The 25,323-nt window shown below is 38.1% G+C and overlaps 1 protein-coding gene across 4 annotated transcripts in view; it reads left to right on the plus strand.

The window, feature by feature from the left end:
- The window catches only part of KIF6 (kinesin family member 6), a 271,652-nt gene that overhangs the window by 66,327 nt on the left and 180,002 nt on the right, over window positions 1-25,323 (plus strand). For 3 of the 4 annotated variants that reach the window (XM_054024404.1, XM_054024405.1, XM_054024406.1), the window contains exons 7-9: window positions 7,242-7,448; window positions 16,459-16,602; window positions 19,129-19,215. In XM_054024404.1, the coding sequence (XP_053880379.1) occupies window positions 7,242-7,448; window positions 16,459-16,602; window positions 19,129-19,215 (438 nt within the window). The remainder of the gene's footprint in view (window positions 1-7,241; window positions 7,449-16,458; window positions 16,603-19,128; window positions 19,216-25,323) is intronic. The other variant, XM_054024407.1, reaches the window with a different exon arrangement.

Raw genomic sequence — 25,323 nt, forward strand, 5'->3', positions numbered from 1 at the left:
TAGTTACTATAAGGTAAGTGACCAACTCTTTTGCATTACACTGTGAAGGAAATTAAGTTGGAAGTAGAAGGAAGTGTTTTGTGAAGATGTAGAGTCTGTCATGGGCAATGTGAATATGCTACATACGTACTATGGGACACCTTTTAATCATACTCTGACTAGACCTTTTCTTGCTTTGGGGGATTTACATTGTGGGGAATGTCACATTTAATTAATCTTAATTCCCTTTAAACATGTATTTTATTGAGTAAGTGACAAGTTATAGTAGGTCACCATTTCCCAAAGTGTGGAGTGCTCCTTCAGGGCGAGAGGGCACAAACGACTAGCTGGTGTGGAGGGGTAGATGGCAGATGTATAAATTAAGGTGGGTAAGCCTTTAACAACACATGGTGGTTTTGCAGAGGGACACAATTGATTTCCTGAAGGGGGACTCAGTTTTCAAAAGTTTGGGAAACACTTCAGAATGTATACAGAATGGTATAAATATTACATCAATAAATTTCTGTTTACCCATTCATTGCATATAGCCCATCTTTTCTCAAATAGTTCTGTTAATTTAATACAGGCAATACATCATTCCTTTTCTTCTAATTCTTTTATTCTGGTCAACCACATTTCTATAGATGGTATTTGTTCCGGCAACCATAATGATGAAATACACTTAGTGGTTGCAGTCACAAAAATTCTAAACAGGTTTGTTTTAATTTAAACAATGTTGGACATTTTTCCTACCACTATAGTAATAGGAATTTGGGGGGATGTGTGTCTGAAATATCTCTTGTATCCATTTTCTAACATCAGACCAGAAGCTGATGCATTACTAAAAAATGTTTTTACAAGATATAAACATTATTGGATCCCTACACTACAGTGCCACAGCTGGATATCAGCATTTGACCTGTAATTAATTCCTTTGTATTTTCACATGACATCATAGAGGACTTGAGATCCGCTTTTGTGGCTTATGTCGTCACAGAATTCCTGGAAGGAATTGTTTCTTTGCAAGTCATGTAGCTCATCTATTATTCTATATATAGCTTTCACAATAGCAACCATCTGCTTTGAGCCAGGCACCTCCCATAGTTTACCCTCCTTCACATTAAGTTAATCTGAAAGAATGACTTCATAGACATATGGAAGGAGTGTTGCCAACAAAACCAAGACCAACTTTGAAAGCCACCAGCAGAATCTTTGTAGTAGGCATTGAGACCCCGTCTAAAATATTTTTTTTTCATTTCAAGTTGTCATAACAGCTGCATGCTGAATGCTCAGTGAAGTTTCGTATGTAAGATGCAAAAAAAGGAACAGGGGCCTTATTGTTTGGCCGGTGTTGTTGACAAGTACATTTTTGTTTCTCTTGCTTTGTGCCCTGCATCTATGTGTGTGGTACAAGTAGGAGAGTGAAGAGGAGGAGGGGGATTATGGTTGCAATTACCATTCCATAATCACATCCCATTTAACAGTTTAAATTTTTATTGGCTTACACTTCCTACACTAGCTCTGCTGGAGCTTTCAGTATGTAGGAACACTTTAGCTGAATATATATGAACTGCAAAGTAGAAATATTATCAGATTATAAAGTGACGGTATTGGTTAAAACATCATTCTACTCTGAAAAGTTACTTTGTAAAAATGGCATTTGGTGTTTCCACATTTATAGTGTCCATGATTTCCAGATCAGATTTGCTCACTTTATATGTAAGTAGACTGTGAGGGGAGTTCTGACTGCCAGCTCCACAGATTCTGCCTGGGATATGGAAAGTCAAGCTCTTTTCTTTGTGGCTTTTGCATCACCATCAACAATAGGGACTCTGTAGGCCAAATTCTGCCCTAGCTATACCTGTGTTATCCTATACTCTTGAAATTATGCCCTTAGTTATACCTCTGTAACCCTGTTGCCTTCAATGGAGTAAACAGGTGTTATTGAGTATATAATTTGAAAACAATGGGGTTCTAGTGGTGGCCCCTCAAATGAAACTTACTTAATAATTCTGTTGATAATGGATGAGCCAGAAAAATATCCACTTCACTCCTAGATCTGTGAGTAGTAAAATCATACTTTTTTCACTGAAATAAATGAATCTGACTCGTCAGTTTTCATAAAAACAGAATTGGTGAAGTAAAGAAGGTGCAATTTAACATATTCACTTTTCACATTGTAGTCACGCCTTTTAGAAAAATGATTGAGATTATATGTCCATCTGTTTAAGTGTTTATAACACGTTAACACCACTGGACTTTATTAAGTTGAATTAAGTAAAAATATGTTTTTCTGTGTGTTGAAAAACAGCTACTGTAATGAAGCTCCAGATGACAAAGAAATACATTATTACATTTTAATTCATTTTAAATATTTCCATCCCAGGAGTGGCCAGAGGCCCCAGTCATGAGTGGAGCCCCATGGTGCCAGGTGCTGTACAGACGTGATCTCTGCTGTGAAAACCCTCTGGTACAATATTTGCGCACCATTCCCACTCTTTAATACCCAAATAAGTTACTGGATCAACTGAGATAAATCATTTTTAAGTACTGTTTCCTTTAGATATTGCTTGTATAAACTACTGTGACATTTTTTTCTGATCTTTTTGAATATCAACTGCCATTTTAGGTGCCTAATCCCCAAACTTAGATTCTCAAAACCCCCATTCAGCTGCTGCTTAATCATGCAGGCACTTAAAACCCCTGGGTATGTAAGCCTCCAATGTGCCAAAAAATCTGTCGATGAACATGCACACAGTTTGCTCGGTCCTGTTATCCAGGCACCTAAACACAAGCATAAGCCTCAGACTAGGCATTCTCCACCTCTCTTGCCTGCGGATCCCAAAGTCCCAATCTGATAAGGGTTCTCAGAGGCTCCCTAACAGAATGGGCCCCACATAAAACACAGTTAGTGGTGGAGGTGGTGATTTTCTTTCTAATCTTTAGCCCAGTGGTTAGGGAACTCATTCAGGATGTGGGGGACCCCAATTCAGCTCTCCACACTTCCTGAATTAAAATCTTTTCTCCACATCAGGCAGAGAGGGGAATTGATAGGGTCGCCCACATCCTGGGTGAGTTCTCTAATCACTGGGCTAAAGGTTATAAAGAAGGTTTTGTCTTCCCTCTCCTACTTTTGTGTGGAGTTAGGCACGCTTTGAGCACACCTCCTGATTGGGCACCGCAGGCAAGATAGGTAGGACATTGCCTATCTGCCCCTGGTCTGACTATCATCTGGGGTTTAGGCATTATATAGTGTCCAGACATCTGCCTGAGGCAGAAATCTGTGCTTTAGACACCTAAGTCCCTTTGTGGATCTGGGCCTAAGTAACTCAAAATAAAACAAAATCCAGCCTAAGCCTTTTTGCAAGACCTGGCTGCTTCTATGGTTCCACTTACAGGAGCGTTCAGCCTAGATTGTCTCTCTATTCAGAGCCACGCGCACTCTCCTTGTCCTCAGTGGAGTGAACAAGCTACACCGGCAACAAGCAAGACTCATTTAAAATCTCCTAGCAGGGTCAACACCTGTTAAAAGGTGGGACCAAAGGAGAATACTGCCACTCTGTTACAGTTAATTTAACAATACACAAAAGACAATTGCCTTGATTTTTTTTTTAAATCCTTAATATAAACGTCCAGTTGTAACAAAGACAGGAAGCATAGTCCAGGGATTAAAGCACAGGAATGTTTTGGCCTCCCTTTTCACAGTCACAAATAATTGAGGGTGGATTTAGCTTGCAAGCTCAAATAAAGGCAATTTTATGTTTAACTACCTTATTGTGCCTACAAATCAGATAGTTATATGCCAATGTGCACTTAGTTGCACCTATAATTATTTGCAGGTGACACCAAATGAAAGCCTATTTAAATATCAGAACTTTAGTCTCACTAACATTCTATAAATTCGAGATAATAATACTTCTTGACCATGATTTTGTGAGTCTTACTCTTTGTAATAGCTTTGAAGGTGTTTTTAGATGTAAAAGGATATTAGTGAATATACAGTAAGAAAACAAACAGATCAAATAGTGGTATCTTACCATTTGGGAGGGTAAGCAATAGTCAAATTTCTAGTTATAAGGTTTTCTGTCATGATTTTCAGATGTACTGAGCAGCTGTAACTGCACTAAAGTCAGAGGTCAGCTCCTCTGGAAATCAGGCCATACATTTCCGCATGTCAGTGTGCCAGTAGTTGGGGAATGATTACAACCGCCATACCAAATATTAAGTTATGAAGTTGCATCCTTTGTGAAATGATTTGTCCAAATTATAGTCCTGTCTGAATCTGCCAGATCCGACACTTTTGGTAACTAAGAGTATTGAAAATATAACCGTTCGATGGGTAATGTTTATAGAAACACCTTTTTTCAAGTTTCAGTGGTAAGTACCTAGCCAGAATCATAGACTTTAAGGTCAGAAGGGACCATTATGATCATCTAATCTGACCTCCTGCACAACGCAGGCTACAGAATCTCACCCACTCACTCCTGTATCAAACCTGTGTCTGAGTCATTGAAGTCCTCAAATCACGGTTTAAAGACTTCAAGGTGCAGAGAATCTTCCAGCAAGTGACCCGTGCCCCATGCTGCAGAGGAAGACGAAAAACCACCAGGGCCTCTGCCAATCTGCCCTGGAGGAAAATTCCTTCCCAACCCCAAATATGGCGATCAGCTAAACCCTTAGCATGTGGGCAAGACTCACCAGCCAGACACCCAGGAAAGAATTCTCTGTAGTAACTCAGATCCCATCCCATCTAACATCCCATCACAAGCCATTGGGCATATTTACCGCTAATAGTCAAAGACCAATCTCATTATACCACCCCCTCCATAAGCTTATCAAGCTTAGTCTTGAAGCCAGATAGGTCTTTTGGCCCCACTACTCCCCTTGGAAGGCTGTTCCAGAACTTCACACCTCTGATTGTTAGAAACCTTCGTCTAATTTCAAGTCTAAACTTCCTGATGGTCAGTTTATATCCATTTGTTCTTGTGTCCACATTGGTACTGAGCTTAAATAATTCCTCTCCCTCCCTGGTATTTATCCCTCAGATATATTTATAGAGAGCAATCATATCTCTCCTCAGCCTTCTTTTGGTTAGGCTAAACAAGCCAAGCTCTTTGAGTCGCCTTTCATAAGACAGGTTTTCCATTCCTTGGATCATCCTAGTAGCCCTTCTCTGTACCTGTGCCAGTTTGAATTCATCCTTCTTAAACATGGGAGACCAGAACTGCACACAGCATTCCAGATGAGGTCTCACCAGTGCCTTGTATAACGGTAGTAACAGCTCCTTATCTCTACTCGAAATACCTCGCCTGATGTATCCCAAGACAGCATTAGCTTTTTTCACGGCCATATCGCATTGGCGGCTCATAGTCATCCTGTGATCAACCAATACTCCAAGGTCCTTCTCCTCCTCTGTTACTTCCAACTGATGTGTCCCCATCTTATAACAATAATTCTTGTTATTAATCCCTAAATGCATGACCTTGCACTTTTGACTATTAAATTTCATCCTATTACTATTACTCCAGTTTACAAGGTCATCCAGATCTTCCTGTATGATATCCCGGTCCTTCTCTGTATTGGCAATACCTCCCAGCTTTGTGTCATCCGCAAACTTTATTAGCACATTTCCACTTTTTGTGCCAAGGTCAGTAATAAAAAGATTAAATAAGATTGGTCCCAAAACCGATCCCTGAGGAACTCCACTAGTAACCTCCCTCCAGCCTGACAGTTCACCTTTCAGTACGACTCATTGTAGTCTCCCCTTTAGCCAATTCCTTATCCACCTTTCAGTTTTCATATTGATCCCCATCTTTTCCAATTTAGCTAATAATTCCCCATGTGGAACCGTATCGAATGCCTTACTGAAATCGAGCATGTCACAAATGGGCTAGTTGTGGTAGTTGCATTGGAAAACACAGCCAAGTTTCTGTGTCAAGCAGTGTCTGAGTTATCGTGTTGTCAGGAAACTGAACTGGTTCTATAGTTCTGTGCATTAATTAAGTCATAATACTCATTCCCCAGTGCTTTAAAAATTCATATTTGTAGAAAACTACACTTTCTACCCCATATGACTTTACAGCCATCAGATGAATTAATTAAAATGAAAACTCTTATTATCCTTTCTTCTATTACAGATTTAAAAAAAGTATATAGAACTTGATCTGCCTTTTCTCCATCTCCACACACTTTAAAAATCAATACTGAAGACATCCTGCACAACACAATGTTTGCTTATGAAGCACATAGTTTATAAAATAAGAGAACATAACAAACCATACTATACAAAATGGGATGCTTAAGTACAGTAGTAAAGAGGGAATGTATTCCAAGTTTTCTAGCCCTGCTGATCATAGTTCATAGTACCACAAGATTATATGAAGTGCAGTTAAAGGCTGATATTTTTCAACATTTCTTTAGTCTGTAATTTTTCTTCTTGCTTATATTCATCAGCTCCATGTATATTGAAAACATACAGATTTGCTTAGTCATGGACCCGTCTTTTCACAAATTAACTGTATCATTGGTAGAAATTGTTTTCCATTATAATGTGACACACCCTACCCACATTCATGGTGAGGGCTAACCTCTTACCTTCTGCTTCTACTAGAACTGTTAGTACTCCATTTCTAAGTGTTAGTTCCTTTAATCTCCGATTCAGAAATTGGATACTAAAGAACCAAATTAAAGGGGGTATTCTGTGAAGCTTTGGAGAGTTTTACATTCCAAAGATTTTGATAAAAGGAAGTATTTAAAAGTAAGATCATCTGTGGTTATTGTGGCCTCCAAGGTGTGTTAATTAGGATCATTAGCCTTCCAAGTGATTGTATAATTATAGTCCTCTTTCTCTCTCAATTAGAATGTGCTAACTGTAGATCATGGCTAATGAAACTATTAATGAAAATTATCTTGGTACTAAAGTAAATGCTTCACATATTTGTTCTAATATAATAAATCCGTGTTATAACTATCCAAATTTTACACCAGATTGTGAGCATCTTACTTCCATTGGTGAGCAGCCACTTGCATAAGTAGTCCCAGTGACTTCAGTGGGAATTTTCATGTGTGTTAACAGTTTACCAAGGGGAGCTGGTGTGTGTGTGTGTGTGTGTGTGTCTATGTACAATCTGGGCCTTTCTTTGCAGTGATCTCAGTGTAGTGATTTATAAGCTAAATAAATCTGGTTTAGTCGGTCCTGGTGTTATAGCAGTTATTTTTTGCTATGTTTTTTAGTAAAAGATTTAGTAACCTTTTCTTCACAGACTCCAATGAATCAAGCCTCAACTCGTTCCCACTGCATCTTGACCATTCACATCTCAAGCAAGGAACCAGGATCTGCAACCATCCGACGCTCCAAGCTACACTTAGTAGACCTGGCTGGTTCAGAGCGTGTTGCAAAGACTGGAGTTGGAGGCCAACTCCTGACAGAGGCCAAATATATCAATCTGTCATTACACTACTTGGAACAGGTAAAATTAGCAGAGTGTGAAACTCTGTCTTTTACTTATTTATTTATTTATTTTTAGTCATGTATGTTGCTTTTGAAATCTTGATACCTATCTCATTTAGTTTCAGGACCATGTATTATTGCAGTGTTTCTCAACCTTTTCAGGTTGTTAACTTCTTATTCAAATTCAAAATTTTCAAATCCTTCCCCCCACTTACATTTACATTAAAAGTAAGACTACAAAATGTATCCGTGCTAACAATGCTAAACCCTATATAATTGATTTGTATTTTCTTTTGCTATAGAGACTCTTTTAAGGGGAAAATGCAGTGCTTGATACTTTTTCAGATGATATTACAAGCCTTTGTTGGGAAATAGGTGATATTTTTTGAGTTGCTGAAGTTCAATATTGTTGTTTTGTCTTAAAAAAGACAGACTCACAGGAAGAAAGAAAAGAATAGCAGAGGAGAGAAGATGTAGATTCTGTATCTGTCTTTTTTTTTTTTTACTAGCAACATAGTTGCTGGAAAATTACAGGCATGGCATTTGGTTTATTAGCCACTCTGAGTCTGGATAGACCTTTGCCAGGTTACTCAGGCATTGTTTTTAGCATCCTTTGTTGGTTATAGCAAATGAGTTCAAGGGTAGTTTCATCCTACCTGGCCTAACTGAGTTTTTATTTGATAGAAGTTAAAAAAGAGAGACAGAAAGGAATTAGGTGGTGATGGAAACCTGCAAATTAGGGAGAGGAGTAATAATAAGAACCTTTGGTTCACATCCTAGCTATCACTCGTGATTCAGCTGATCCTGTTGAAATGGTGCTGTCATCTGATTTCCTTTTCTCGACTGATTTGGTCAGGATCTCTTTCAGGAAAATGATGTGATGGTAAATGTCAGGGTCTCAACAGGCTGGGGGAAGGGCTGATGACATCCATTATGATGCAGCTTCTTGACATTCAATGGTCCTATGACAGACCTCTGGGACATAACCTGGACTGTGAGTCCATTGTGTCCCCTTTTACTCTCTGGATCAGGGTACCTCTCACTCTGCTCTGCTAGCGACAAGCAGCCCCTTCAGGCTTTGCTCTAACATGTGAAGGCACCCCCAAAGTTACATGCATGCTCTCTCAGCCTCCCATGAACTATGCACAGGGAGACATCAACAAACTCCCCTCAGGCGCAGCCTTGCACCCCAGAAATATACCATCTTGCACAGCTCAAGACCTCCTCTTGAACAATGCAAGCTTATTAATGGGTTTGCCATTTCATCAAAGGATAGTGGACATGCACCAGCTTTAGTAATCTGATCAGATCTCCCAAGCACTCAGGACAAATTTACTGGTTAAGATTAAATATTAAAATAAATTTATTAGCCACAGAAAAATAGATTTCAAGTGACTATAAGTGGTAGGCATAGAGGTCAGGAATAGTTACCTAAGAAATAAAAAGTAAACACGCGTTGTAAATCCTAAATTTTATCAGACCAAGTAAAATTTGAATCAAGCAGCTTTTCTCACAAGCTGACAATTCTTAGTACACAGGCTGAATTCCTTTCTCATTCTGGGACAAATCTCCCCAGTTCAAAGTCTTTTTCTTCCCAAACGTTCTTGTTGCCTTCAGAATAAGTGGGAGAGGAGAGAGGGGTGATCTCATGATGCCACTTATGCCCTTATTTTATACCCTCAGCTCATGTGCCTGTAAAAATACTGGCTCAAACATGAAGTCAAGTATCACATGTCCTGAGGCCTTGCTAAGTCATGGAGTTAAGCAGTCCCCATTGTGTGGAGCTCAAGCAACTGTCTCTTATTGAATTTTAAATCTCTTGTTTACAATGCCCCGGCTGGTTAATGACTGGTGATGGTCTCTTAACACCCATCTGGGTGCAGGTTACTCCTTTGTTTCCACTGGAGAGCCAGTTGTGGGCATCTCCCAAACTCTCAAAATATTTCAATAACAACCATATAGCAAAATCTCATAACTCCATATACAATGATGATATACATATTTTGACAAAACAATGAGTTTCAGCAAATCATGACCTTTCATATAATACCTTACAAGGCATTCTTTGAACAAAATATCATAACTATATACAAGTGGTGAATATGGGGGTTACAGGATACTATTTTGAGGTACAGTATGTCACAGGTACCTTTCTTTTTCCTCCCCTTGTTCCCTCCTTCCAGCAAACTTACATAATTGTCTTATGTTCCCCAGAACAATAGTGTTTTGAAAGAGACTCTCCTCTCACCAAATAAGGATCTGGTGGTTCCATTTATAGACATTTCCTCTCATCTTAACATGTTGTTACCCTCCAGGAGCCTTTTCTATTTCAATTACTGCTTCTTTTGTAAACCATTGTTACATACTATTTCTACGTCTCCCTGAGTTTTTACCTTTTATTCACTTTGGACAATCCAAAACTCCCACCAAGGGTAAAAGAATCAGCAAAATAACATACTGATCAATAAATTACTATTGCTGTATATATGTTTTGTTGTTGCTGTGTTAATAAGTTGGAATAATTATAGTTTGGATTGTCTTTCAAAGGCCCATTTGACTGTAGATGCAAGCCCTCACACCTGCTAGAGGACTGAAGTTCTTTTTGAATTTTAATACATAGTATTGTTTCCGTAGTCCAGTAAACACTACGCCTCTTGCCAAACTTTTGTTGGTTTTGGATTTCTGCTAGTGAATACAGTACTTTTTCCAAAAGTTTCATTTGAAACATGTATATGCCACAATAACAGGGTACCTCTTGGCTCATGAGGCTGACATTCAGTGAGACAAATGGTAAAAAGAATGAAGAAATGAGCAGAGCATATTGTATAACTTTGTACCTCATGAGATTTTTCCCTTTAATGCATGGGGACTTATCCCACTGCATACAGCATTTGGCAAAACGGTCAAGTGACAAAAAACCTCTTGAAAACAGGCTATTTTGTTTTTCTGAAGCTGGGAAATATCAACCAGTTATTCCACTAACCAGTGAGGAGATTGTGTGTGGGGGGGGAGGGAGTGGATTTTTTTTAAACAAAAGTCTTATACCCTGTTTAACTTGCAGTGAGAGGCACACATGAAGGCCATTAAAGTAGCTAGCTAGTAAAAATGATGCTGTTGATACTACTGGCTCTTTTCCACCTTCCTGCATTCTGGCCTCCTCTGCTTGGAATTGTGATATTATGAAATACAGAGCAGTCAAAATCCTTCCTCTAGATTCACTGGATTCTGTTTTATGATTTATTTTATTTAAATACATTAGAAATACTTTCAGGAACAGAGGGAGAGATACATCCTTTCAAGATACTCCTCTACCTCAATATAACGCTGTCCTTGGGAGCCAAAAAATCTTACCACGTTATAGGTGAAACCGCGTTATATTGAACTTGCTTTGATCCACCGGAGTGTGCAGCCCCGCCCCCCCCAGAGCACTGCTTTACCGCGTTATATCCGACTTCGTGTTATATCAGGTCGCATTATATCAAGGTAGCGGTGTATCTTAATACTATACTCTGGGGTTTACTTAGCTCTACTGTTAAGGCACAAGGTGAATATATACTGATTCTAACCAACCAAGGATTGCAGAAATCCCTTTAAAAGTGTATAGCCATCACATTCTTATTGGTGGTATAAATTGAATTTGTATGTGATCTAAAAAAACCAATCAGATATGTGTATTTACTGTACATTCTAAATATGGATTTAGTACCACAGGTAGCCAGTCAGAAAACACAGTCTGTCGAGAACCTGAAAGCTTTTTCATAAGTAAGGAAATTCATGAGCCAGTATATATTCATCAGACAATATGTGGAAATCTAAGGCATCTTGAGAAAAAGTGCCAACTCTCAATTTATTCCATTTTCCGCTAATCTGCGGTGTTTAAGGTCCTTTCTCACACTCCCAGATCCTTGGAACGCTCGGGCTGGACTTTAAATAGACCTTAATATGTCTTTCTGTCTGCTGTCTTACAGGTGAGACATCTTTGTACAAAGCTTGACAGCAGACAACACTAAAATTGAGAACAGATTTTTTTTTAAATCCATATCAGTTTAAATTTAACTTAAAGATGAAAAACTACCTTTTAATTATGGTCATGATTAGATAAGTGACGATGCAAAAACAGGTTTAATCTAGGGCAACTGAACTGCTCCATGTGTGTATTCAGAGTAATATCTATTTATTTTTCTGACAAAAATAAGTTTTGCCTACTCATCATTTCTATCTTACATGAGCCTTTGTGAGGCTAAATTTGTTAATGTATAGAAAGCACTCTGAGATGTTCAGATTGAAGTTTCTATATAAGGTCAAAATATGATTATCATTGTTATTATTTTATTACTTCTGCTAGCACTGCAGAATAAAGACAGTTTTGGGAGGGCAAGCTGCACTCTGTTGTGGATCATATATCACTAATAGAAATGGTTATTAAGGGACTGATCTAAATCCCATTTAATGTAGTGCAAAGATTCCTATTAGGTTCAATGAGAATTGGACCCGAGAGCCCTGATTTTGCAATGAGCGCTACATAAGTGCACACACAGATCTTATTGCAGGCTCAAATTCTGACTGAATTCTGACTGCAAAAGCTTTTACTGATGGTTCTAATGCATGAGCCTGAAAGAGTTCAGCTTTATTCTCATACTCAAAATTAAGTTTGCAGTCAAATCAATGTATGTCACATCCAAAGGTTTCATATAATAAAATAATGTAAAATTAATATATAATTTTTAAAATTATGCTTGTAAAGGTATTTTGGATATGGTGTGACATACTGAAGTGGTTGGTTACCATACTGTATAATCCCAAAGTATGCAGTCATAAGGTAATAATTACGTGGTATGGAAGATGCTTCAGCCAAGCAGATAATATTTTTCATAGAAATCATTTTTTAAAATCTGAATGATAAAGGAGTGTTCTTATGCTGATTGCATAATGAGGCTTATTAAAATAATTGGGAGAAGAGCTACTGTACAAGTATCTGGACAGTATTTTGGAGAGAAGTTTCCATTAAGACACTTTATAATGAAAGTGCAAGCCAGTACTTGCTAAGATGTTTAAAATAAGAATAAACTTTGTAGGGGGAGGGAAGTGCCTTGACAGCATATTGCACAAATATTGTATATACATCATAATTCTTCTAAACTTTAATCTAAGCAACTTCATTCCCGCAGTTACAAAATAAAAAAGTAAAGTATTTGCATATAAAAGTGCATGTATACAATTTTTCCTTTTTTCACCCTTCTTAGTTTTTAAACTCTTTGAGCTAGGATCTATGTCTTCCTTCTCTCTTTTATTGTGTTCAGCACAATGGGGCCCTGAACTTGATCAGAGGCCACCATAATAATATATATTTCTATTATTAATAATAATGATACATCCACAAGAGTGGACCCCCTTTGAGGATCCAGGCCATATGCAGTATTACAACATAAAATAATGAAATATAATGAGTTGGCTGGTTTGATGAATATAACTAACAACCGCTATTTAAAATCTAATGTTGAGAGAGTACATAATGGTATATGATAATAAATAGGTTTTATTGGCATGAGTTTGCAAAGATTGCATTACTTAAGTATGTTGAAGGCACTAAACTCTTATTAATAAAACTTTAACACCACTATATGCCACAATATATTATGTTTAGGCTACATTTTATAGAAAAGATATTCTATACAATTTTGTAGTTTAAATTTGTTATAGATACTATTTTAGTATTTTTCCTTAGGTAACAGGTGCAGACACCACAGTGACAGAAAAAAAGAATAAAATTTTAAAACATCTAAAATGATCTAAATAAATATATTGTTCATCAGGGACCCATGATTTCAAGGTCTGGTATTTTGCAACCTCACAAAACTAGATACAGATGCTTTAAACCATTGATAGGAATGGATTTCCACCTTTCCAAAGGCATAAAGATGTTTCTAGACCTAATGAATTCCAAAATGTTGGATTTAAGGTGTACAGATTATCTAATGGTGTACATTGGAGCTACGCCAATTTATGCTGGGAGGGGATTTGCCCTTAAAACTGTTTCTAGTCAAAGAAATGGCATTTATTTTGCACCCTTAACTGTCCCACAAGTACTCTTCCTTCTAATCCATCGCTACCAAGATTACTAACATTCCAGACTGATAAGCAGTTTTCAAACAGCCACCATTTAAAGAAAAAAAAAAAGTAAAAAATGTCTCCTCCTTTTACCCCAAATGTGAAATTCCCTCCCATTTCCATATTACTTTGACCCAAGATCCAGGATGGATATTCATTAATATATGGTTCTTTAATTTATAACATGGCTGTAGAAAAGAAGAAGTTTAATATATGGGATATCATTACATGATCAGTAGCATATAATTTCTATAAACCGTTATAGTGATAATATACATATGATGAACTCTGTATTTAGGGCCTTATCCTGTTCCCATTCAAGTTCATGATTTAATTTACATTGACTTAATTTTTGCCTTTGGGCCCTGATTCTGCACACACACTTACGCATGTGAGCAACTTTATGCATATAAGTACTTACTGGCTTTAATAAAGCTGCTCATGTGGCTAAAGTTATGTTTTTGCATGTTCAGAGGCTTGTTTTGAACCTGTATTATTTCTCACCTGCTCTTTGCTCATTGGTTTATATCATATAGGCCTACATTTTATATTCCACACTTTAGAATATATTTTAGACAGCTGGCATGTTAAAAAAAAAAAAATTAAAAGTGTCAAAATGTTTCTTTCTCCTCAAATATGCAAACGTTCTCCCTTAAATTACAGTAATCCAAGCTGACAAATTGCAATCCTGGATTAGTGGCATTTAAGAAGGTCTATTACTTTGTGAACTACGAGCACTAAAAACATTTGCATTATTACTGAAGAGATGGAAATGCCTTCTTTATAATGGTGTAAAGGCAAGGATGATTTTGTGGTTAATGCATAAGACTGCACCTTAAAAGACCTGGGTTCAGTTCCTGGCTTTTCCAAAGACATCTTGTGTGACCTTCTAAACGTCATTTGGGCTTGTCTACATGAACATTTAGTTTGCAACAAGATGGGATGTGAATCTACCCCGCACCACCCTGCCATGCACTAACTGTCCGTATGAACCTTGCTGTCATGTATTAACTGATCATTAGTTCATTTTGGTCTAGTCCCATTTCAAAGAGGACTAGATCAAAGCAAACTAACAAACTGTTAATGTGCATCCGCAGGGTCCACACAGATAGTTTAGTTGGCAAACTAGTGCAGAATAGATCCACACCTCATCTTGCTGCAAACTGATTGTTTTTGTAGATAAGCCCTTAATTTCTCTGCCCTCCAGATTGTCCTATTTATACTCAAAAGTCTCTTACAACTCACTGAAGAAGGATAATCTTGTGGTTAAAGTATTACACTGGAGTTAGGAGAATTGGGTTCAGTTACCAGCTCTGTCACAGACTTCCTCTGTGAACTTCAGCAAGCTATTTAATTTCTCCGAACCTTGGTTCCCCATCTATAAAATGGGGATAATACTTCCTTCCTCTTACCTTTTGCCTGATTTGCCTGTTCAGAGCATAAGCTGTTTGTTATTATGTGTATATGTGCAGCCACTGCCTAACAAAATGGGGGCTCTCGGAACTTCTGTCATATTAATAATAAAATGATTTGCTTCTATTAGATTGCAAGATACTTAATATTAACATCTAGAAAAGCAATTTAAGATAGTTTTTGAAAGTGTTAAAATGAATACCATTTATTTGCCCATCTAAGGCTGCTACCATAAAACTAATGGTAATAAGGAACCTGGGCTTCTTGGGGAGAGATAATAGAGAATATAGTGACAATATTATTAATAATAATAATAATTAATAAAAAAATAAACACTCCAAAATTTTAAAATTACTTTTTTTCTAAAATGTGTCATAAACAAAATATGCGATGGCATATGGTATTTATTCAATTTTGTGTTGTCCTCTGCATAATGACTCCTGGCTTCACTACTTGTGGGGATAGAACGATGTCAAATTTTTACCAATAAAAACCTTTATTCCACCACACACCATCATGGAATCTTTGCTACTTTGTAATAATTAAATCTTTTAATGTAAATATCTGACAAGAGAATCAAGAATGGTAGGTGTATCGTTTCCTTTTTGGCTATGTATCTGTATTTAAAGTAAACTATGTCTTATTTTATATCTTTTCAGCAGTACATTAAATAGTATCTAGCCTTGGATGGTTTTTTTCACATGCACAAAGTTTCAAGAGAGTTTACAAAAAATACACGAACAAGCCCAATGAAGAGAACAATGGGATTTTGAAAATATCGTATTTTTTTTTTTTTTATGAAAAGGAAGCCTTTACTTTGGCAATGTCTACATTTCAACTTAGTAGTAGGCTAGAGGAAAATACCTTCTAATCAGGGCCGCCCAGAGGGGGGGGCAAGTGGGGCAATTTGCCCCAGGCCCTGCAGGGGTCCCCACGAGAGTTTTTCGGGGCCCCTGAAGCAGGGTCCTTCACTCACTCCGGGGGCCCCAGAAAACTCTCGCGGGGCCCGGGCCCCCAGAGCTTCTTTTGCTCCGGGTCTTCGGCGGCAGTTTGGCGGCAGGGGGTCCTTCAGCTCCGGGACCCGCCGCTGAAGTGCCCTGAAGACCCGCGGTGGGGGGTCCTTCCACCCCGGGACCCGCTGCCGAAGACCCCAGGCCTCCTGAATCCTCTGGGCGGCCCTGCCTTCTATTAATTTAATTTAGTTCTTCATGAAAGTTGCTGTCATATTAGTGAATCCTAAAATTATAAGTTTATCATGTGTCCCAGTTTCCTTTTTGCTGAGAAATTGCAAAGCAAAACTAGAACACAATGAAATCCACTTTTGTTTGCCCTGCTAAGACATACATGCGTGTATGAGTAATAATAGCTACTTGTGCTTAAAGTTAAACATGTGCATAAGTCTTTGCAACATCAGGGCCTCAGATTGCAGAGTAGGCGTTTCCTCTTCTTGTGCATATGGTACATACATGTGCAGATTTAATTCTCATGTATTGCTGCTCTTATTTTAGGTAATAATTGCCCTAGCAGAGAAACATCGATCTCACATTCCCTACAGGAACTCTATGATGACTTCGGTGCTCAGAGACAGCCTGGGAGGAAACTGCATGACCACCATGATTGCAACACTCTCTGTAGACAAAAGAAACATAGATGTAAGTCATCCCTTTCTGAACTTGTGAATTTGTTAATATTTGTTTTTCATGTGTGTATGCTTAAATTTCTGACACACTGAAGTTTTAAAAATCTATCTTGCCAATGCCTCTAAGGTGCAATCCTGCCAATGGAAATTGCAGTATGATAGACTAAAATCATCACGTATGTCCACTACATAAGGGATCTATGTGTAATTGACGTCAGATTTCAAAGCCAAATTCTGATCAATTATGTGGGTGAATATAATCTCTGTCTATCATATTATAGTACCCTTGACAGATCTTACAAGATATGTACCAGTATTAAATTAGCTGGGTTCAGAATCAGGCTCTAATATATCCTTTGTGAATTGTGTTATTCTTTAAGTAACCTCAGATGAGGGGAAAAAGTGATGCCTAGTGATGAATAGGTGAACACTTAAAACCAGCTTCCTGATGATGAAGAAATGTGTGAATTGTGAGTAAGATTTGGCAAGGAATTTTCCCCAGGGCATGTTGATAAGGAATGCTGGTGCAATCCTGCCCCCCTGAAGTCCATATCAGCACTCCCATAGACTTCAGTGAGGCCAGGATTTCACTCTTTGTGTATTAGGGGAGGGTTATAGGAGGGGTGGGTTGATTGGGGTGCTGGCAGGAGTGTGTGCACATGTTTTGGTTTGTTGGCCTTTCTGTGGATCAAGTTGGTTTATCTACCTGTCTTTCCTGTCTTTTTTTTAAATTTAGACATGTTCTAGGTCAGTGATTCTCAACCTATTTATCATTGTGGGCTGCATATGTGGCCAACAATGTGTTACCTGGGCTGCAGATTGAGAACCACAGTGCTCCCCCAACCCTCCCACAGACCCCTATGCCCAGTGCCCCTTTCTTCCCCCGCCCAGAGACACCTCTACAGAGTGGGGGCGTGGGGTGGGCGTCAGGAACCCCACACCCCACCACGCGGGGCTGTGTGGTGGGGGCGTGGGGTGGGCGTCAGGAACCACACACCCCACCATGCGGGGCTGTGTGGCAGCCCAGACCCCACTATGCGGCAGCCCCAATCCCGGACCCCACCGTGGGGGGCCGGGCAGCAGCCCCAGCCCTGACCCTGGATCCTGCTGTGCGAGACCGGGTGGAGACCCCAGACCCCTCCATGCAGCAGCCCCAGCCCCATCTCAGGACTCTGCCATGCGGGGCAGGGCAACAGCCCCAGCCCCGACCCTGGACCCCAGTGTGTGGGGCTGTGCAGCAGCCCTGATCCAGGGCCCGATCAGGCTCCAGTTGTGTGCTAATTGGGCCGCATGCGGCCCGAGGGTTGAGAACCACTGTTCTAGGTATTCTGCAGGTTGTGCCTGGAGGAGCTATAATCTAGTTAAATCCTAACCTTCCATAAAATCAGAACATTTTAAAATGAACAAAAAACAAGTTATTCTTAGATGTATAGTGGAAAGAATTACACCTGGAAAAGGGAAATAAGCTGAAGCACAAGAGCGGATACATTTCTAATGCACTTAAGAGTTGCGAACAGGTAATTGTGCAGGCATAACTTGTAGCTACACATGCAAACTACATAATTCTGTCTATGCAAATATCTGTGTTGTGTGCTGTTGTCACCCATTTTGTACATCCAGTCACCAATTTGTACTCTGGTAAGTCAATTTCGTATTGGAATTTAGGCTCCTGTTTAGAAATACTTGATCCAATCACTGAATCAGCCAGAATGAGCCAGCTAATAATGGTACAGTGAAAGTTTTCACTTTCTTGCTGTAATGTCTACCAGATACTACACTTTATTCATTTGGGCTCAAATTTTCCAAAAAAAATTTAGTCTGAGGCAGACGTACAACAATAAAATTTCAACCCAAATGAATAAAGTTTGGTAATGTTATGTGAAACTTAAAATAGGATCAATTATAGTAAGAAGTGTTGGACAACAATAATAGGTGGTGCTGCTAGTCCAGTCTATAATATGTAATTTAATAATTAAATATGAAATCATTGTGATAGGAAATTTTTTAGAATACCTGTCTTGAAAGGAAATGCTTTGGATTTGCCTCAATATTTATTTCTGAAAAATGCCACAGAATGTATTAGAAGTTGTTTATCCTGTAACTGCTTTCTGTTCTACTGATGTTCCCTTTTATTTAGAGGGCTAGATCCAGCGAGTGGTGTGGGGATAGGGGATACTTTCTCTTTGAAAGTCCTTTGACTTTGCAATTTGCTTTCCCCTTAGTTCACTAAAGTCTGGATTTGTTAACTTTTTGCTGCAAATCCTACCTCTTTTTTTGTGAGCATTGGTGATAAAATGGGTTGATGAGTTGGATATGGATGCCTTTATTTGAGAGTTTTATCAGGCAGGTTAATATGTTAATAGTTAGAATAGTTGCACTGAAGTTCGTTTTTTTTAGAGATTTGAAGTGCAAGGAGTGTGAGATTGGTACTGTAAAATAAATAAAAAAATTCCTCCTTAAAATAGTTAACACTCAGAGTTGAATTTAGCAAAATCGTTTACATCAGTTCATGCTAAAGGGGTTGTTTTTTTCCTTCCAGGAATCTATATCAACATGCAGATTTGCACAGCGAGTTGCACTTATTAAGAATGAGGCAGTTCTTAATGAAGAAATTGATCCTAGACTGGTAAGAGGGTTTTTGGGTGGTGGTGTTTTTTGTTTTGTTTTGTTTTGTTTTAGTAAAAAGCTACAGCCACATATATGTTGAGGATTTCATGATCCCAATCAGTCATGTTTAGATACAAGTTCCAGCTTTTGCTGTAAAATTGCTGCTGCTGTTGTTTTTATTTTGCCGTCTGAGAATAATTACAATTAAACTGACCTTTTTAAAAGCTCATAATGGCATGGGAAACTCCTACAGTCATTAAAAAGGAACCATACTTTTCATAACTATCCTTGTGCATCTCCAGGGCAATTGTTCCCCAAACTGTGGTCCACAGACCACCAGTAGCCTACAGGGCTCTTGTTAGTGATTTATAGAGCTCTGGCTGGTCAGTTGATGGTGACCTTTTCCTATTCTTCCACCTGCTGTATTGCATGAAATACAGTAAAGCATACATTAACCATTTTCCTAATATTACTTTTTCATATAAGCAATTGCTTACAATTGCCACAAGAGATATTAGGTGATGGGAACTTAGGGTTTCATCCTGCTCCATTGAAGTTGATAGGAATTTCCCCATTGACTTCAATGGGAGCAAGATGAAGCCCTGGGTGGAGAAATGAAATAGCAAATGAAAGGGCAGATTGTCCAGAAGAGGTCTATATTAAGATGTGGTCTATATTAGGAAAAAGTTTGCTATCATTATGTTCTAAGGATTTCATTATAGGGATTTCTTATCTTATGAAGAAGTGACTGACTACCAGCTATGAAGGGGCATCTGGCTTTATATACTATATAGATCAGTAATATTCAGTATGTGCTAACAGAGCTCCCATGGAATCAATGGAGCTTTTACCATTGACTTCAATAGGAGTAGATAGGCCAGTGCTGAGCACTTCGAATAATCCTACCTAATATCAATAAAAATAAATATTAGATATTAGGAGTAACATGAGCTGACCATTGAAGTTTATGAATTCACAAGGCTTGTGAATGGTGACTTTGAAATTAATTATCATTAATGATGATTAAATAATGTTGATAGGGACTGATTCTGATCTCAGATCCCCTTATTTGTTGTTGCCAAATAGTTGACTTAAAATGTCTATTTTATGTCACTGTAAATTATCTCATGGTGAAGTCCATAGCAGTAGTGACTAGTGTTCCGTACATTATTTCCAAGGAAGACTCATTACCATGCCATATGAGCCAGATCACTGACAAATATGCAGTCGAACGGTTGGTAAAACTAAGGAACTTTGTGCTTGAGCTAAGAGCACTGAGATAAAGTGAGTCTGAAACTGTTATTCTACAGTGGGGCCACTTCTCTGTTAGTGCAGAATGAAGACTGGTTAATTCTCAAAAGGAAGACCATATTTATGAACATCTCATAGTTTTAACTATTTGCTTTTGAAATTAAAACCTCTGAGAACTGTTCACTCTGTAAAATTATCATTGATAACCTTACTGTACAATGGAGAATTCACTCCTGAAGATGACTTAACTCTGGCACTTTTTTATTCATAGACCATAAATATATTAGAAATCAAAATCAAACTAAACTTTCAGCACAGATCAAATATAGTAAGTACACAATGAAATACTACTAAATCTAAATCTTACAGAATGGAATATCAGCCAATGACAAATCTGTTAGTGAATTATATTTTTGAATCTACTATTTGACCTTTAAGGTATATTCTCCTTTTCTGCTGATAATATTTCTGCTTCTCGGTTACAGTATAGAATAAACGTACATTCCAGGGAGTCTCTTTACAATGTGGCATTTATATGAGGACAGCAAACTCCTTTGTTTGTTTGAATCTTTTCGAGGATTTGAGTAGGGGCTGTTTTCACAGCCTATTATGAAGGTTGCGTGACACTTCCGATTATAAGACCCTGTTTTCAGTTGCTTATAACTTTGCCAAATCTTAGGGCTGAAATTTTCCATTCAGGATATCTGCCACAGGCTGAATTTGTTTGTTTGTTTGTTTGTTTGAAAATTTCAGCCAAAATTGTGTTGCTGATTCTGAGAAGAACACGGCTATGGAAAAATGTTGTTTTGTTTTGTGACCCTTTTATTTGTACAGCTCTAGTGCACCCATGCTTTGGGGGCAGGGACTTGAAATTTTGGCAGAGGGGCAGACTTTGTGTCAGGGATATCTCATCTCTGTGAAAATACACCCACATGTGGCCAAGTTGTAAGCCTTCGAAAGCCAGTTTCCATATGCTCAGTAGAGATCACTTAGATTTTATCAGCTAAATGCCCTGAAGATTTCACTCACATTAAGCATGCTCCAGCCCAGGGCTCAGCAGGACTTTCTCATCAATTGCAGCTCTGGGCTGCTGTGGTGCCCTGCTAGATCTGGAAACCTGAACTGGGGAGCAGGGAGCCTGTTTTTTCCTGTGTGCTCAGTGACCCTCTACTGGGCCCAGGCAGTGTGAAGGAAGAAGCTGCCTGATTTGAATGTAGAGGGGACAAGAGCTGGAAGTGCAGGGTGGGGGTAATAGAGGGAGTAGATTGGGACAAGGAGCATTAGGGGAAGGGGAGTCAAAAGTAAGACAGGAGATGTTGGATGTGGAAAGAGGAAAATTGGGACTGGGAGTTCAGATACTATAATTAGCACAATAGAAAAGCTGTTAGAAAATTAATAATTCTATCTTCAGAGGAGGGTTTGAATAGTGTGCAGTAAGTAAGGCACATGCCACACATTGAACAGTTAGTAGAAAATAAAATATTGAATAGCTGCTCATTAAGTGAGCACTGTCCATCCGGTGCCCTGAATGCAACAGGGCTCTTGTGAAAAAAACAGTATGTGATCAAGTAATTCAAGCATGTATCACAGTTGATTCAGCCCTCTCTGTGTATGAAGTTTGCACAGGCAACTTTAATTCTGACATTTACTAACTTTTGAGTCTTTGACTTTGTAAACTTAATGTTTTTAACATAGTAGTCTTGTGTGTGTAATATAGACAGTAGCAGGTTCCTGACTGCATAAGATTTCATTAACAAAAACTGAGACAAAAGTTAATTGCAAAGAGAGCCCAACTGCCAGAACAATAATGTTTAGAATTAATATGAAATGGCTTTACAAGTGTTGCTTCTACTGGAGTTTTCCAAATGGCTACTACATCAATGGCAGCCAAGTCTATGATGTCCAGTAAACACTCCAGCCTGATTGGTTTACTTTCCATATTTCATTGCCAAAATTCCTTTCCACAATAGCACATAGTACTTCTTGTGACGTGTTTCATTGTGCTCACTGCACTTCCTGTGTAGCTAAAGTAATTTAACTTTCAAACCCATGCTTTTCTCTGCCTTACCTTTCCCAAGCATGCTGCAGTTGCCTATGTACTGCTTGCCATGTGCTATTGCTTCTTTACTGTTCACAAAGTCAGTATGTGTGAATGCTTGTCTATTTTATATTTCTCTTTATTCTAATTTTGTTTTCATCCATAAGTAATAATTTTCTTATTAAAGATGGTCAGGAAGAAGAAAAAAGGGAGGAAAAAAATAACATCTGGTAAACAGAAGAACATTGATGGGATTTGTGTCAGTGGATACTTTATTGTTTCATATTGATGGCTTGAGATCAGAGAATTCTAAATGTAATCCTCATGTATATATCATCATCTGCCTTCCCTGATTAGTAATGGCATAATCTAGTAGGAAGATGGTACACCACATTTAGTACCACAAGCATCCTGACATTTTAGCTGAGAAAAACATCTTAATGCAGACATATTTTCCCTTGGCATTACCATTACCATCTTATCATTTTTATTTAATTTTTTTTAGACACAATGGGTCTCTTTATGGTTTCTGTTAATGCTGAAACTTTGCATTTAAGCCATGTGTACAGGTTTGATCCTTTAGAAGTTCGGTTAGATAAATACTACAAGAATAGAATTTACTTTTCTATGCTACAGTTAGTGCTATACAAAACTCCTAGCATAGAGAAGTGAGGGTTCTTATAGCCCCTTGCACAGTAAAATAATCCGAAAAATTAGAAGTCCTGAGCATCCAGCACCTTCCGGTAACTTCAGTGGGCTCTTCTAAGTGCTCAGCGCTTTTGAAAATTAGGGCACTTAAACATGTAAGTAAGGACTTAGGAATCTAATTTTCACTATTCATTTTTAAATCTTGTCTGTAAGCTTTAATTATTTCTTTATAATCCATTATTGGGTTTTTTTTTTACTAGCGTATTAGAAGTTTAAATATGTCAAGTTTTCTCCAGCTTCGAAATAAGAATTTCAGAGTTAGTTCTCCACTTTTCTGTTATAGAAGTGATTCACTGGTTCTCAGTTCCAGAAAAAACAGTGGGAGTGCCATCTACGTTTGTCTTGTTTCTTACAAATCTTGGTCCTTGCATTGGCAGAGATAGCAATGCAAGGTTGAACTCACTATACTTAGGGTGGGCAGAGATGAGAACTTTTACTGAGTTTTAGAAATTAACTATTCTTTCTAAGCTTACATTTAGCTTCCTTTAATCTCGTGTTTTCTGTAACAATAATTATTGATCCATGTTTATTTAGATGGCTATTTAAACTTAGAAGCATTCAGCAGAAATGGGAGGGAAAGAGGGTGGCAATAGCCATCTTAGTGATAAAATAGTTACAGCTTCATAGGTCTGTAGAAATAAGGTACACTACTGAGGTGGCATGCTTAATCCAGCACATAGTATGATGTAAGGCTTGGAACTGTTCCTTGAGCTATCTTCAGGAAGGTCTGCTGTATTTCACTCTATCCAGGAAAAGAGGTTCCATTGCTCCAGTCACCATTAAGGAAGGAGGAAGAAGAATAAATCAGGAATAAAAATGGGATTTCTATGATAAAATGTTAGTAGTCCTTGTTCAGCTCCTGAGGGAAGCAGGGAGGATTGAGGAAGAGAGCAGGGGGCTGAGAAGGAAGTTCCAGAAGAGGAGATGGGTAATAATCCACACTCGTAAAGGAAAAGTTTGCCACAAAAAAAGTGAGAAACTGCTTCCTTTGTATATGTAACAGAATTAGAATATACACATTTCTCTATTTGACTTGTGGCTAATATTTCCATTAAAAGATGCTATATGCAACAGCCAGATTCATTGCATATTTACTTCATTTGATGAGAAGGTCTGAACTCCTGAAACTTGGTACATTAGGAAGTAAAATAAAAAGTAATTTTCTGCACTGGTTACAGAACCAATAACTTGTTTCCTTTGAAAACTCAGAGAGCATCATTTTAAGGAATCCAGTACACTACAGCACATAATGATAGATGTCTCAGCAAGTGGGCTGCATATTGAAGATCAAACGATAGTCTCTTCTGACACAGTACAACATTTGGGTAATGTTACATAAATTTCTCCAGAGGGGGAAAGCTTGGATGCAGTGAGGAAAGAGTGATAGATGAGTTGCAGTATATAGAGAACAACAAAGATCTCAGAAGGAATATAAGTTCAAGATAAAATCTCATTATATTATTTTGTTGATATCCAACTACTAGTATTGGAACCCATAATTCTTAGCCTCCATTTCTGCAATTTTATGTCCACTGTCTTTGAAAACTGGACCATTGCTTTTCATCTTTGAAGAACACAGAATTTGAATGATTCTAGTTTAAACAATTTTTGGTCCCTTTTTTGTTCAGCATAACTTCTATAATCAATTCTTTTTAATACTCTAAAATAATCATTATAATTTTTGAAGTCTGACACGGTTAATTTTTAATTGTATATTTTGTATTTCTGTGGACCCATAATTGGTTAATTTAAAAAAAGTGAAGAAAGGGTTTTATATGACATAGGAGGCAGTTGATTTCTCAGGCATGTTTTTTTCTTTTGATTAATGAGTATCCTAACTGTGACTGACATTTACTGTTATCTAACACATTTCAGCCACCACTGTTAATGGCTCTGTGTTTATTTTAACTTGTTCTGAAAGTTCAGAGGGGATAGGAGTGATCCTTGCTGGGTCTTCTCAGACATTGCTATAAATTCTTTCTCCCACAACTCTAGCTATTAAAAAAACTTAAAATGAGAGACAAAATGAAGGATAATAAAAGAAGTTTAACATTGCATGAGACTTTTTTTACCATATAGGATTAATCCTGCCACACCCTTTTCATGGCCACAGAAGTCTTAATTGCAGTG

This window comes from Malaclemys terrapin, chromosome 3 (genome assembly GCF_027887155.1).
Source record: "Malaclemys terrapin pileata isolate rMalTer1 chromosome 3, rMalTer1.hap1, whole genome shotgun sequence".
NCBI classification, from domain to species: domain Eukaryota; kingdom Metazoa; phylum Chordata; order Testudines; family Emydidae; genus Malaclemys; species Malaclemys terrapin.